At 38.0% G+C, this 14,353-nt stretch overlaps 1 protein-coding gene across 1 annotated transcript in view; it reads right to left on the reverse strand.

Annotated features, from left to right (window-relative positions):
* Positions 1-1,407: 1,407 nt before the first annotated feature.
* TG (thyroglobulin) overlaps positions 1,408-14,353 on the reverse strand; it is a 151,678-nt gene continuing 138,732 nt past the window's right edge. The window contains exons 46-48 of the mRNA XM_064644475.1: positions 7,298-7,438; positions 6,342-6,532; positions 1,408-1,770 (exon numbers count right to left, since the gene is read on the reverse strand). Coding sequence (XP_064500545.1) covers positions 1,655-1,770; positions 6,342-6,532; positions 7,298-7,438 — 448 coding nt within the window. The 3' untranslated portion in view covers positions 1,408-1,654. The remainder of the gene's footprint in view (positions 1,771-6,341; positions 6,533-7,297; positions 7,439-14,353) is intronic.

Consider the following 14,353-nt stretch of genomic DNA (forward strand, 5'->3'; position numbering starts at 1 on the left):
GTAGGCGGACCAGTGTAGAGGTCAAAGTGACCTAAAATACTTTTAGATTAGTTATAATGCATTTGTTTAATGGATGATGAAGAAGAACTTTTCACATTTATTGAGAATTTTTATATAAATATACAATACAGACGATTGACAGGACTATTAGGGTCAAGCCAAGAAGGACTAGGATGCTTCCACTGTGGAAATTATGTGGCTGAAAATATGCACATGACTGTCTCCATATGTGGACACAGGTAAAATCATACCTGTTACTAAAATAAGATGTTTTCTCAGAGTGCATTAAGTTGTAAATGGAATCTATTAGACATAAGTTTCAAGGAGCTGTCTCAAAAGAGGGAAAAGTAAACCCAGTTTTGGTCAAGAAATCATAACTGCTGTATCTATAGTTACTGCAAAGAAAGAATCCTCTGTTGAGATTCACGTTTAAGATCTGGGCTTTTTAAAAACTTTTTAAATATTTTCATTTTTTTCCATTACCCGTTAGGTAGTTTAAATAAAGTTAATGATGGAAAATTCAGTTTGAGTTCTCCATCTTTACTCTTTTATTTTTAGTCAGTTAACAAGCTTCTTGATTCTTTTTACTTTTATTGAACAAGATGTAAATATAAGAACTATGAGTGTTACACAGTTTTTCTTCTGTCTTGGTAACATCTTTGGAAACCTGGATACATGGAAGACAGCAGTAAAGACTGCTCATGCACTGGCAAAGGTCCCAAGAAGCAAACAAAACCTTGTGAGTTGTTTTAATAATTATTTCAGCACTGCAAAGAAATTCGTGTCCTACTGAAATCAATGGAAATGTTGTGAAATATCGTAAAAGTGTGTGTGATAAACTGGCAACTGAGGATTATGCCAAACAATCCCAGCAATGAATTAACAACCTAATCCAAAATACTTTAAGAGCCATTACAGGTATCCTATGATTTTCCCTACACTTCCAAAACTACTCTGTATCTCACCTTCTCCTTCCAAAAGATAAATGTTCCAAGAACAAGTTCTAAGTTTTAATTAACTTTCTATTATCTGTGCTGTGTGTTCTGCCTTAACCAAATTGTCTTACACATAATTTCACAAGGATCATGACATGAATATAACATGTGCATGTGCCTGACTTCATGTGAACACACTCGGTGCATACTCTTTCTTCTCTTCTTACACTGTTCTCTCTTCCCATTTTGAAGTTTTTCAGTTTTCTCCAGAATGCCAAACCAGGCTCCCACTCCTATGAGCAGCTTGTGATAGGACAAGTAACAAACAAGGACAAGACAGATGTTATATCTAACAAATCTGAGCCTCATCAACCCAGAGACTCCTAAGTGTTTTAATGTATGTCTTTTTCTGGCTGGTGGTACTACAACATGTTGGCATTTGTGTAGTTGCAAGAAATGAAGTCCAAGAATATTTGTTTTGGTTTTGCAGTTTTTATTGATACTTCATTTTTCAAATTACAGTTTCTTTTGACCTTACACAATAGCTGTAGTGTTTATTTTGTGCCATATTCATCAATTTTCTTGAAAAACTACCTTATTGAGAAGTCTACTTTACTTGTTCAGAAAGTTAACTAAAGGAAGCAGCTTGTTCATTCGGTGTGAGATGGTTGTGTGGATGTACAACATGTGACAAACCCATCCGATAGCACTGTGATTTCCTATCTGCTGTAAGACACTTTGTCTCCCAGGGGCTGGCTCTCCAGGGAGGAAAGTCCTTCACTGGGAGCTTCACTAGGGCTGTTTTCACCAGATGATTCTCCATCACTTGCACTTCCTGAAAAGACAATATAATTGAGATAAAAAGAGATGTCATATCCTTAATGAAGCAGGTTGTGAGGTACACAGTTGATCAATGACACTTAGAAGACTTTTATGCAACTATAAATGTTCAGGAAGATATTTTTCTCAGTTTGCAGTCCATTTGCAAAATGCTTTAGGGTAACAGCAGATCACCCGATGATATTTAAGAATTGTGCCTCCAGCATGCTTTAAATAACTGCCATTGGAATGTATAATAGTTTGCTCTCCACTCATCCAAGACTTTTTTTTTTTTTTGTATTATCTTCTGATACTTCCCTACTAGGTAGGAAGTGTGGGGAACATTATTTTTTTGTCTGTCTGGAATATACAAGGCCCCAGGGACCCCACCTCTGATAGGTCTCTTCTTTATTATGTTTTTCCTTTTGTGGTTTTACTCTTCCACCCTATTTCAGTGACACATTTGCCTCAGCACCACCAAACCGTGTCAAGAAAGTGTACTGAGGGTGCTTATTAAATGTCTCCTAGAGAGAATGCTCTCATAGCTGCACAGATATCCCCCCATACTAAAGGAATCTGTTCTCTAGCTGAGATTTTGAAAAGCAAGGTGTGAATAGAAAGGATAAAAGATTAATTCTAACCACAACATTCCTGATTCAGCTTTGATTCAAGTCTGAACTATGAATACTGTTGCTTTTTTCGGACTCTTGTGTGGCTACCCTTGGTGTCCCAGAGCTCATGGAAAAGGCTTCAGCTTTGGTACCTGTTTTCTACAGATGGGTCCAGTCTGGCTAACTTGGACATGTAAAATATGCCCAGATGTCTAAATGTAGGCACAAGAGTTAGGCAGACAAGATTCAACTTTGAGACACTAAAGGTATTCTTTCTCCCCATTTGCAACACTGCTTACAGAGGCACTTCTTTTAGGAGGACTGGTTCTGTTTAGATACCAGTCAGATGAGTAAGAGATGAAGACTGGATCCAAGTCCACCTGTTTGGGATGCAGTGAGAGAGGCCCCTTACAAAGGGACTCACTGTTAGGCAGCACAGTCCACCATACTATGCAAGGGGAATTTTAGCATTCAGACATCTGTCTGAATATACATAAACATTCTGGAGCTCCTGTTTTTAACTGAATTGCAAGTTGTTAACACATTCTCTGGAAAAAGCCATTCACAGCTTATTTTTTCCACAATGGCCACTCTTCTTGTTTATAGTTTTGATGTTTCCCATGGAAACCGTCATAATTCAAAATATAAAGCATGTCTTTGAAATGCAACCATGGGAACTCCATTTACTAAATCCAAACCTTTTCAAGCATCATCAGTTTCATAATTCCCCAGGTAGACTGCTCCCCAAAATGCCTACTCTACAAACTGGTCTCAAACAAAAATGCAAGAGATTTATAGTTTATCTGCAATGAAACAAATTCAGACTTCCCTCCATAATTCGTAAAGGCACTGCCAGCAAACACCATGATGAATCAATGCATTTATGACATTAATTTTGTTAAATTATCTCCAATTACATCTACATACATTCCATTTATGTGCCAGGAACAAATTATACATTCAATCAGTAAATATTGTGGTCTGATCACAAAATGAAACACCTACTTCGACTTGGACAGTATTTTACAGAATGGAAAGAAAATTGCAAGTAATAGTTAAGCTAGATATATATACAACAGTTTCTAGATCCAGCAGTGAATAACTTAAAGACATGTAAGATTCTAAATATGAGAAGTTTTTATCCCAGAAACTGCAATTTATGAGTTTAGCATAAACCACAACAAGGAATACCTCGGTTTTCAGTTGGACTGAGATATTGAGCTTTGAGCCTTCAGTTATCCTTAATTTGACATTTCTAAGTCAAGACATTTCACCTGGCTCTATACAAAGGATCAAGAAAGATTTTTGAAAAGCTAGTTTCTGTTATATTTTATGATCACTGGCTTGTCTAGTTCTTCTCCATTTTATTGAAATATGTTTGGGTTTTTTGCTTACAGATCACAGATGACATTTGAAGCTGAAAAAAACTGATTTCAAGGAAAAGGTGAGATGGACAAAACAGAATTCATCACAATAGGTTGAGACTGCACCAGACTACATTCTGTACATCTTTGCACTTACATGTGAAAACTGGATTGTTTTGTTATCAGTACGTCTTGCTGACACACTTGTAACTTCCATCTACTTGGCAGGAGGCCACAGATTGCAATCCATAATAATCCAAGAACACTAGCATGGACTTTTATATTTATGGAAAGGTGGGAAAGTGTTAGATTGGACCTCAGAGTATCTGACTGACAGCCTGACAGCACTCCAGGAACAGAGGCTGGAGCACTCAGGTAACAACAGAGGTGCAATGCTTCTGTTCTGAAGGGAGGTACAGCAAGTAACCTTGGGTGCAAAGGAAACACATCAACATGATGCACAGGGACGCAACTCCTGCAGAATCCAATTTTTGGGAGCAATGCAAGTGATGAACTTGTACTGATGGATTGACACATTTCAGCACAACATCTCAAAAAAAATTGAGGGTCTTCAGCCATCAGCATCCAAATTTTATATTGTCTTTCTAGGGGAACTGATGAACATTACGAATCTTTTTTCCAAGGAGGTGTGCTCAGATTGTTATCAAGAGACCCACAGCATGAATCTCTATAAGATACCATCCCAGGCTGAGGTCTGGAACAGAAATGGGTTTGATGCGATGCCTACTAAAATTGTATGAGAAGTTTCAGTATTCCAAGGCGAGATAAGATTAAAGATGACTATCAAGGCAAGGCAACAAGCCAACACTGCTATGAGATGAAATTTAGCAGAAGTCAGCTGTGTAACTGCATTAGCATGGTTCTGGGGCCAAGCAAACACTGGCTTAAAGAGCCAGCCGGGTGTACTCAGTTCTGCTTGAAAAATAACATGTTGACATGTACTTTTTAAATCTTTTCTTGACAATCTATACTCCATAAATTTCACACTTTATGGCTTGCTTTCAAAAATTTTACTCAACTTCGTGAACTCTTTCTGTGTGTTTTTCTCTCCCTCTCTATTTTTTTGTTTAACATTCCAGTATTTGGCTTTGACCACTGACAAGGGTAGGATATTGAGTTAGACAGATCATTGGACCAACTCATACATGAATGTTGTGTTCTTATGTCAGTTTGGATGGTTTTAGACCTTCTCTATGCCAAAAGTAATCTGCCCTGGTAGATATTTTTCCACCTTTTGGGGGGATTTTCTCTAAGTGCTGGGAATAGCCTCTGTCCGTGGTGCTTGGTCAACAGTAATGCTCAATCTGGCATTAAACAGACATAATGCTGAAAGGTGAGGTCCCAAAAGATCTAGAAATTATAGTCAGGACTGTTTAAACATCAGAATCAAGCTTTGAAAATTAGCAATATCTCAACCACCAGAAAGCCATTGCAGAGATCAAAATACCCCTCTGAACTTGAAAGACATTGAGGGACATCAAGAAACTGATGAAAAGGCTTTCTGCAAAATCCTGAGTTTACTTTGGAAGAAAGACCATGAGTGAAGATTGGAGCTGTCTCTTCAACAAGAGAATTGATGCCTTCTGTTTGCATCAGAATCACCAAATTAATGGTTCTGAGACATTACAATTTTGTCTTACACAAATGTCAGCCTCAGCCCATTTGAAGTCTTCTGTCAGCCACAGATACCCTGGGTAGTTTGGTGTCTTGGAAAGTACATTTTGTTCCCAGAATTGCAATGTCCCCAAAAGCAGAGAGGGCTTGAAGATGAAACCTTAGGACATAAAAAACACTCGCAAACTTGCAGGCCTCCAAGAACAATTCAAAACATCTCTGCCTGCCAAAAAGGGATGGTTTTGTTTGCTTTCCTTGAGGCTATCCAAATTTATTTACAAGATACACAGCCACGAAGTGGACTTTATTTACCAGAATAAATTCAGGACAGGCAGCAGATTGAAATCTCTGCGGAGTTGGTTTTACTGTCCTAAGCAATAAGAAAAAATTGAAGGACTCTCATAGCTGCATTGAAATTTATGGTGACAAAGGAGAAATACAAGGGGCATAATCAGCATAACTATAAAAAAAAGTCAGAGAAATTTATCTGTTGTGAAGTCAAAGCATACAGGAACCATAATGACATATAAGTAAAGCCTCAGTTACAACTTTACAGTGGATAGTCATCATTGTGCTCCTCCTAAACCATAGGAATCTCAGCATTCTCATGTTAGGTGTTTCCAGTAGACAAAACAGGCCTGTATACCCAGCCTTCCAATTTAGTCAAAGTCTATATTATAACTGCAAATAGAGAGCAAACTATTAGAAGATATAGCTTTGTTATATCATCACAGCAGGAAGATTTCTCTAGCTCTAACTCCAGGGCAATTAAACTTTATTACTCACTATCTGCTACAAAATAAATTTGTTTACTGTTGCATCCTTTCGATCTCAGGATAGTCTTAACTATATGCCCCAGACAATGAAAAATGTTTAATTTATGAAAAGTGTTTTCCACAGTGATAGAGCTCCATTCAGAGGAAAACATTAATCAGAGAATTTAGGTTTTATTTAATGTCAGAAAATGCTCTTCTCACCTGTGGATGCTTTCAGCCTTCTGATATAATCAGACCAAAAGGAACAATCTGCTTTTTTCAATCCTTTAAGTGTTGGTAAAGAAACAGTGAACTCCTTGTAGTTATCACCATCATCACTTGACAGATACAAAGGCCAGAGGGGCATCACCCCTGACATCCTTCTCGAGAAACTATGAAAGTAGTTTGGATTTCTAAGGGAGCAGGAGAAATGATCATTAGAAAACAATGACATGAACAGTAAAGTGAGACGAAGATTGGGTAGGTCAGGGAAATGTGTATCCAGTCCCTCTGACCAGCAGGGCTCAAATTCAGTCCACAGTGGTGAATCATTCATGGTAACTTGTTAGTTCCTAGGTTCCTAGTCCTTAGTTCCTAAGGAACAGGTACCTAGAATCTGTATAGACACAGGCTTATGAACACCCTCGACAGCCCTCAATCCCAACCCAACCCAAGATACCATAAAAAGCACATGAAGTCACCCTTCCCCCCATTCCCACACTAGTTTTCTAGAGATACTCCTCATTCTCAAGCATGGTCACAGCACAGTAAAGCTGAAGAATATTCACAGACTAGTTAGTAAAGGCTGCACTGTGTTCCCCCTTTTTTGGGGGGGATAAGGGAATTCTTAGGCAAGAGACTTCAGAATGTGGGTCCTAGAACTAAGCTCTAGAAACAACAAGAAGGCCTCTGCAGCTCCTATGTATTTAAGCAGAATTTGCTGCTGGTCAATGGAGACAAAATGTCTATTCCTTCTAGCTAAGAGTCAAACTACAAATCTTTGGTGTCTGCTCTGCTTGAGGACTTTCCAACAGTTTTGACCAAAAACCCTCTATAGGCTTACAAGTTGTTAGAGGAAATGGAGGCTGTTTGAGAGAGGGCAGGATCTGGACTGACTACACTCCATATACTCTTCATCTCGTCCCCAGTCATAGCAATCTTAAATATCACTCACTTACCCAGAGTTCACAAAATTGGAGATATACTGCATAATTTGCAAGGAAAGACCCTTTTCTTCCAGAGTAAATTGTTCTTCATACTTCGGGTAGAATGGTAGACCAAATGCATACTGAACATCCAGCAAGAGCTCCTGACCTGAGCTAAAGTAAATATTTATGGAAAGATAATTAAAACCATCATTTATTTATTTGGGTAAGAAAGGGATATAATATAATTCAGAGAATAAAGCAAAATGGTATATAATTAATGACCATTAATTAGAGTGTGGAGAGCTGTGGGACTTTTTCAAATCAAAACATAAAAGAAGAGCAAGCAATAACAGGGAGAATTTGCCATTAGATTAATGCAGGGTCTTTAACATTTGTTACAAGAGCAAATTGTGGAAGGTATCAGGGTACGTTTTCTAAATTAGAGAGAAAGTGATAAAGTCACTTGGCTATTCCTTAAATGTCTCTTAAGTTATAGACAGATTTTCACTAAATTCAGAAAGTGGAAGCAAGTGGTGACATGGATTCTGGCAGCCACGATGGAAGGCTAATTATGGTTTATTTCACAGACTTGGAATAAAATCCTAGCCCTTCTTAGCAGCAATTGGATTTTTTCCATTGACTTCACTGTGGCCAGGATTCTAACCCAAATCTTTGGATAAGAAAAGATGTAATAGGAGATGTTTATGAAGATTTTTCTTAGACACAGTTTTAATCTAATTTCTCTGCTGGCTGGGTGGTTTTGACTCATACACTCTGTTCTCCCCTAGTTTTATATGGCAGCCAAGTCAAAACAGCTTGAGATAATCACCTAGATGAGATTTAAGAAAGAACAATTCTTGAGTAGTTCCATGTAATAATTAACACATATTATGAGGAATATTTCAACAATTCAGAGACAAGACTGGCCAGGTAAGACTGCAACACTTGCAGGACCTAACAGTAAAGGTCACACACCTCAACACCTTCAAGTGCTGCAGAAAAACAGTGGCCAATTTCTGCTAATAAAATTATAACTAAACTATGCTCAACACACAGCTTTGAACCACATTTCAGAAGGAGACATTTCTGTTGTGGTCCAATTGCATTTTGCATATCCCACATTTAGACAAAGGTCTTATTGACTTGGTTTAGTGCTGCATGAAGGGAGACAGCATCAGGGGACCTGGGAGAAGGAACAGATGTCTGTGAGGCAAGAACAAACAAATCCCAGATCCACTCAGCAAGACTTGATCTGCACAGGCTGCAGTGGCTGTTGACAAAAGGTGTCACAACTGAAACTATTTTATCTTTGGGCATGAAATGCAGCAGCACTGATATGACCCTGATACTGCCTCCAAAGGAACAAGGAGTGTAGTTCAAACCATTATGGGCAGGTGGGCTGAAAGCAAGATGACTCTTTTACATTTTATAAGTGGTGGGACCAAAATCTCTATTTTGAAAAACAAACACACAGCTCTCTAAATGAAATACATCTTTGGTTGTGTTTTCCTTAGTCTTATCATAATACCTCAGTAATACTTTGCATCTGGAAAGTGAATTATTCACAGATTATTCACCAAAAAAATGTAGAACTGAAACGAGATTAAAGCATATTTTTCTTCCCCAAATGTTTATAGAAGGATTAAGCAAGATCATAGTTTAATAATTTTGCCTTAAAAATAATTTGCTTGGCCCAGTATACAACAGCAATTTCTAGTGTCAGTATTCCAGCAAAGGTATGATATACTTAAAGGAGTAATTGCAATTTTCTTTTCAATGAAGAGTTGCTTTTGATTAGATTACAGGACATGAAATTCGTTGAGGTGCAATGAAGAGACAAGTGTACCCATTTAGGGAAGGCATAGCAGAGATGAACTTAGCTGTGAAGCTAAAATAATTGAGCTGGGACTGAGGTTTTCCCCCAGTGAGACTGTGTTCTCAGTCCTCATGTTTCTAGAGGTGAAAACTGCTAAGGTCACAGCCTAGACTGAAATTCAGCAGTATCTTAAATACATAACTTTTTATGTTTGAAATTATTTGTACAACTCTTTTGGGTTTGATATAAAGATATAAAGTGGTACCAAAGGCTATAATTTCATGGGCTGCTTTCAATATTTCTCGTTGATGTGAAAGAAAACATGAGGATGAGAAAAAACCCTACGGTTAAGAGAGGAAAGAGGCACATAAATAAACGCACAGAACAGCAGGAAAGACAACTGGGAAACATATAGAGGGCAGCTAGATGAGAAATATCGGAGGAATATTTCTGTCTCCTCCCTCAAACTCTGATCATAGAATCACAGAATCAAAGAATGATAGAATGGTTTGGGTTGGAAGGGACCAGAGGAGAGTGCCAAATGGCCAGAAATATCCAAACAAGGACTTTGGAGTCTTGTAGGAGCTCTGAGTGTACTCAAGGTAGCACCAGGTAGAGACACTGTTTTGACTGAAAGAAAAGTGGAGTGAGAGAAAGAGAGGAGTGACAAATAAACATTTACAGCTTTGCTGTTGTGCACTACCAGCTCTGCAGGGAAGTTTTTATTTCCTGAGCTGCTCCAAACTGCACTCCCAGGATACTATACAGGTGCTCAATAGCAGCAACTCTGAATGGGGAAACAAAGGCCCCACAACCTGTGCATTTCAGAGCACAATTTGATAAAAGGAAGGACAGCAAGAAATAAGGGAAAAGGGGGTTTCTAAAGTGTTTTTAAGGAAGCCAAACTAATAGCAACTAACTTCTGCTATGGAAGTCCCTTTTCAAGGAACAGATCTGTTATTTTACTAACAGTGGTGAATGCAATTATGTGTAAGGATGAAATCTTGGATTTATTGACTACACAGGACTAGTACTTCATGCAAAGGTATCACTTCAGATCTTCCCTGTATAACTTTGCTTTTTAAAATGTCAATGTTTTTAGAAACAGATTCATAGCTCCTCTTCTTATGTGACAACAAGACAGACCAGTAAATTGAGCCATGGGGAAGTTAGGATCCAGATCCTACCACTTTGTTCACATTAAAATGAGGTCTCTGTGGGGAATTTTCAGTTCACCTCAGAAGGAGGCGCTACTGGAGTTCAGTTATCCAGTTTACAGAAAATCAGATGGCAAAATCTGAAATGATTTAACAGTAGACCCTGAAGTATCATTTGCAGGGAATTTTCATTATCCAGTGCCAAGCCATTTAATTGGATAGGTGTAGGTTCTGAGAAATTTTTCCTTGAACCTGAGATGGAGTATCCATTTAAATGTTTCTAATTAAGAAAGACAGAAAGGAATTACTTAGCCATTCAGATACTCCACTGCTCTCTCTGTAGAGCTGTGGCTACTTTCATGTACAAAACAGCTTCAATCGGGAAGAGTAAAATATGAGTAGATCAGAATTTAGAACAAAAATACCCAGTTAATGGTTAACTTGGTTTAAATTCTTGTTTCAAATCAAAGATAGCATAGATGCAAACCCCCTCATCCAACAGCTGAAGTTAGCATCTTAATCACAAGCTTTGGGAACAGAAAAAACAAACAAACAAACAAACAAACAAACAAAAAAAAACACAAAAGAAAACAAAGCAACAACAACAAAACTACCTAAAAAAACCCCAACCAAGCCCTCCAACTCAGAACTCCTCAAAAATTTGTTTGCAAAATGAAATTGCCATTACTGGCTATCCATAATCATGGCAGTCAGAATAGAAGAACATGACCCAGCAGACCACCATGCTATTCTGTGCTAGGACTGAATGCACAACTTGAAGCTGGGGCTACAGGGACCTCACAGTGTGTTCTGTGGTAAATTAGGACATATATGTCATTTTGAACTTTGTCCTTGCTCTAGGTCTGGCTAATTAGTTCATACTGGAAGCTCATCCTGATGATTAATGACTGACTCTGGCCTAATATTTCTCTTTTTTTTCTCTTTCCTTTAAAAATAGTCCTTACTTTCCTTTTCCACTAATTTCAACTAATCTCAAACCCTTTTGAGTCATAGCTTCTATTCTTAGTTGTCTTAATGTAGTTTTTGGTTCTTTTTTAAAACTACACACACATGTAGAAGCCAATGTAAATTATCTCAAAATTCAAATGATATCTTATACGATACCAAAATACCAAACTTCCCACTGCTGTTCAGTCATCTAAATTTTAAAATAACAAGACAAACAAAACAAGTCAGAGTTCAGCCAGAGTTATCAGAGATCGTCTGAGAAATTGAGAAGAAATATTGTACTCAAACTCATGTCAGTCACTGACCTGAGCAGATATTGGCAATCGGTGACAGATTGGGGAGGTAAGAAAACCACTTATCCTTTAATGTAAACCTTTTTGAAAATAACTGCTCATTTTAACAGTTCTGGGAAAGATTTAGTGTTAGAGATGGGATCTCGGCTTTGAGTTCCTAGTCTCGCAATCAAGGCCCTGTTCAGTATCCATTGGCAAGAGTAGGACTATCATCATAAAAACCAAAAAAATAGCTCTCCACTGTCACTTGGCTTTGGTGAGAACAGGTTATTATTTAAATTCTGATTGAGTTGAGCACCATAAGTGAAACTCAGACTCATAGATTTGGTGATAAATCTCCTGCTGATTTGAACCAACATAGGATTTCATAAAAACCTCGTCCCCAGAGAAGAGGATATCATTTATATATAATGTGCCACTGCCTTCATGCTCTTGTAGCCCCATTCTGTGTTTATTTTTAACAAATGGATTTAAAATTTTTTTTTTGCAAGAATTATTGGAAATAATTAATGTGCTTTTCACACCCATCTGCATTATCTTCATATTAATACCAGCAGATTTACAAAGTATATTTGCAGATCTAGTATCCCAAACTGTGAACAGGCACCATTTCATCCATGTCATGGGAGAGGAGCAGCTTACCAACACTGCACTTCGCCTGAAATGAAGTGTTCATTTTGATGCTAAGCAAAATAATTTTAAAAAATTACATATAGCCACACAACTTGTAAAAGGAAATGGCATGTGATTGCAGGGAGAAAAAAATAATCAAAGGATAGCTGGATATTTATAGAAATTTAATGGGCCAATGTAAGGCCTGGTGTGACCTCTGCAGTTCTAGGGATGCATCTGGCTCATTGCATCTCCTCTCATTACAAACTCCTGCCAGACAAATGGGGTAAAGGATGTGAAAAACAGATGAACATTCTTTTCTTTCTTCTTTTCAGGAAAATCAGGACGTATGGAAAAACTTAACTCCTAAAAGGATTAAATTGCCAAGTTTATCCACATTTGTACCAAAAAAGCCCTATAGATACATGTGACTTGCAAAAGTATCCTGGAGTTTGCTGTGTCTTTTCCACTTGAATTACTCCCAATACACACAATGTTCCACTTTGCATTATAGCCCTGCCAATTGAAGAAAATAAAACTGAAGTAGCAGATAGTAAATTCAAGAACCTGAAAGCTCACATCAATTGAAAAAAAAAATCACAGATATTAAGGCAGGAAGAAAGCACTTTTATCAACCTGTCAGAACTCCTAAAAATCACAAATTACACAATTCTATCAGGGAATGACTGTATTTAAAATCTAGAAATAGGTATGTTGACACTTGAGTGCACTTTGGGGGGACAGAAATTTATGCATTTGTTCATTATGGCTATTCCTGAGCTGAATGAATGGACGAATTTCCTGAAAAAGATGATGTGTCCATTGGAAGATCCTAGAGTCCCAAAGAATACGTGGGGCTCTACAGATTACATATTATGGGAACAGCCTGTCCCAGTGCAGCACATGCAGTTCCAAAAATTGTTTTGTACTTTTCTGAATCTTTTAGCTGAATTTTTGTTTCATTTAAAGTTGATTTATGCCTTTTCTGAGCTTGGTACTTTGTCTTTGCATATTTATGACTAATTTCCAAGATCTGAATGATAAAGGCCTCTAAACCACTTCATGGGAAAAAAAGCCATATTGTTCTGACCTCAATCCTTTAGAAACAAAGAAACTGTCTAAAGACTTGAGAACAGTGTGATGTGGTTGTATCAGTGGGATAGCGTTTTCACAGCCGTAGCTGGACATAGTGCAATGGACAAGAGGAATGAAAGGCACTTTCAATAAGAAAAGCAAAGCAACAGCTTTTAGGAGATGATTGGGAGTAGAGCTTTATAGAGCACAACAACAAGCTGCTGTTGCAGCAAGTGGATGTATTTGCCTAAGGCAACTGAGGTGCTTGCCCAGCTGTGTAGGCAATGTGCATCTTGTGCTTGTCACCACCTCAGTGCTAATTTATTTGCCCTCTGTGTTTACACGAGTTCCTTTGAAGCCCAGAGATATAAAGACATAAATTTCTGTCTGCCTGCACAGCACCCAATTCACAATGTGGACACCAACCTGTGGGGTGTTGGTACCCATGGACTAACAGCTACAGTCAGGAGGAGAGCATGAAGTGGACAGGTGGTGGATGGATTAAAGAGCAGGGATATAATTGTTATGAAATCAAAAGAGTAGAAAAATCTCCTTTAATTAAAGGGATATCAAGAATAGCCAGAATTACCACAGCATACAGAATAAATAGAAACCAAAAATACTTTACAGAGTTGAATGGGTTTATACACAAAAATTTTTGGTTTTTGTTTTTTTTTTTAATCAGTCAGGAGTTCTCACCTTCAGTTAAAGGAATTGTAAGAAGCGTCACCAAAATCCAGCCAACTATGTGAGCATTGGCATGGAGCAGCCTTTCAACAGCTCACATCAACATACACAAAAGTGTACAGACAGGAGGTAAAGACAGCCCCAAATAAAATTACTCAGACAGCAGATCATTTATTTGTCCCATACTCAACAATTAAGAAAAGCTTTTGTGACAATTTTTTATGGTCATGTTAATGACTATAAGATAGAGATTCTTAGTCCTCAGTTCAGACTGTTGCAATGACAATAATGATGCTTTGCCACCCTGCTGCAGCTGATGATCTGTCCCTCTCAGTTGGCAGAGCACTGATTTTTATGCACCATCTTTAAGACAGAACATTTGGCACCACAGTGTGAATTGGAAACTGTGCTGGCATAGCAAGCAGTACTCCTTCATATAATATGCAAAAATCACCCAGAAATCTCTTGAAGGGTTAAC

Source organism: Pseudopipra pipra, chromosome 1, assembly GCF_036250125.1.
Source record: "Pseudopipra pipra isolate bDixPip1 chromosome 1, bDixPip1.hap1, whole genome shotgun sequence".
In the NCBI taxonomy this organism is placed as follows: domain Eukaryota; kingdom Metazoa; phylum Chordata; class Aves; order Passeriformes; family Pipridae; genus Pseudopipra; species Pseudopipra pipra.